The 902-nt window shown below is 41.2% G+C and overlaps 1 protein-coding gene across 1 annotated transcript in view; it reads left to right on the forward strand.

Moving 5' to 3' along the window:
* Positions 1-5: 5 nt before the first annotated feature.
* CSUI_011248 (uncharacterized protein) overlaps positions 6-902 on the forward strand; it is a gene marked incomplete at its 5' end in the record, with an annotated part of 1,427 nt that continues 530 nt past the window's right edge. Inside the window, one exon of the mRNA XM_068071349.1 lies at positions 6-164. Coding sequence (XP_067916675.1) covers positions 7-102 — 96 coding nt within the window. The remainder of the gene's footprint in view (positions 165-902) is intronic.

Consider the following 902-nt stretch of genomic DNA (forward strand, 5'->3'; position numbering starts at 1 on the left):
CATCTTTCTTTCTTTCCTTTTCATTTCGCTCGCTTTTTATCTCTTTGTATGTTTTGCGTTTGCTTAAATTCTCTGATTTATCTTCTTCTGCGTGATGTGTAGATACAGTCAAGCAGAAGATCGCACATGACTATGTAGAACGTATCTGGAAGGAAATTACCAAGGTAAGGGCTCGCCAAGAGTCAAAGAAAAAAGAAGTAGAAAGGAGAAGAGGAAGCAGAAAGAGCAGAAGAAAGGCGGGAAGATGTGGAGAGGAAGAGAAAGAGACAGAGAGAGAGAAGAGAAGAGAAGAGAAGAGAAAGTTGTACGTACTAATCCTTATGAGTAGACGTAAGATGCGAACAGAAGGAGGAGAGGAATTCTTCTTGAGCTGATAGAGAGACAGAGGGAGAGAGAGACAGAGACGAGACGGGTCAGAGGAGAGAATGTAAAGTCATTTCTCTCCCCCTTTCCTTTGTTGATAAGACCACCCGAGAGCTTAAAGGGATTTAGGGGGCTTCTCTCTCTCTCTCTTCTGTCTCATAGCACCGCCATACACATGCACACACCCATCTATCTATCTATCTATCTATGCTTATACATATCCACACCACATATAGCATATCTATATATATATATATCTATATATTCATGTTGGATAGGTATAGACTGTGTGCGTGAAGAGATAGATGTAAAAGGAAGGCAGAGAGGGGAGTTTTGTGTTCGAGAGGATATGTTAGGAAGAAGAGGATGAAAGAGAAAGAGAAGAGAAAGAGAAAAAGATAGCAAAACACATGCATAGAGGAGTTGCCAAGAAGTCTTCTTCCTCGTGGCGATACTCGTCCCACTACTTTAATTAGCAGACATCTCTCTCTCTCTCTTCATTTTTCTTCTTAGCGGCACATCCTTATCTTCATCTTCTC

The sequence above is a fragment of the Cystoisospora suis genome (genome assembly GCF_002600585.1).
Source record: "Cystoisospora suis strain Wien I chromosome Unknown contig_10390, whole genome shotgun sequence".
NCBI classification, from domain to species: domain Eukaryota; phylum Apicomplexa; class Conoidasida; order Eucoccidiorida; family Sarcocystidae; genus Cystoisospora; species Cystoisospora suis.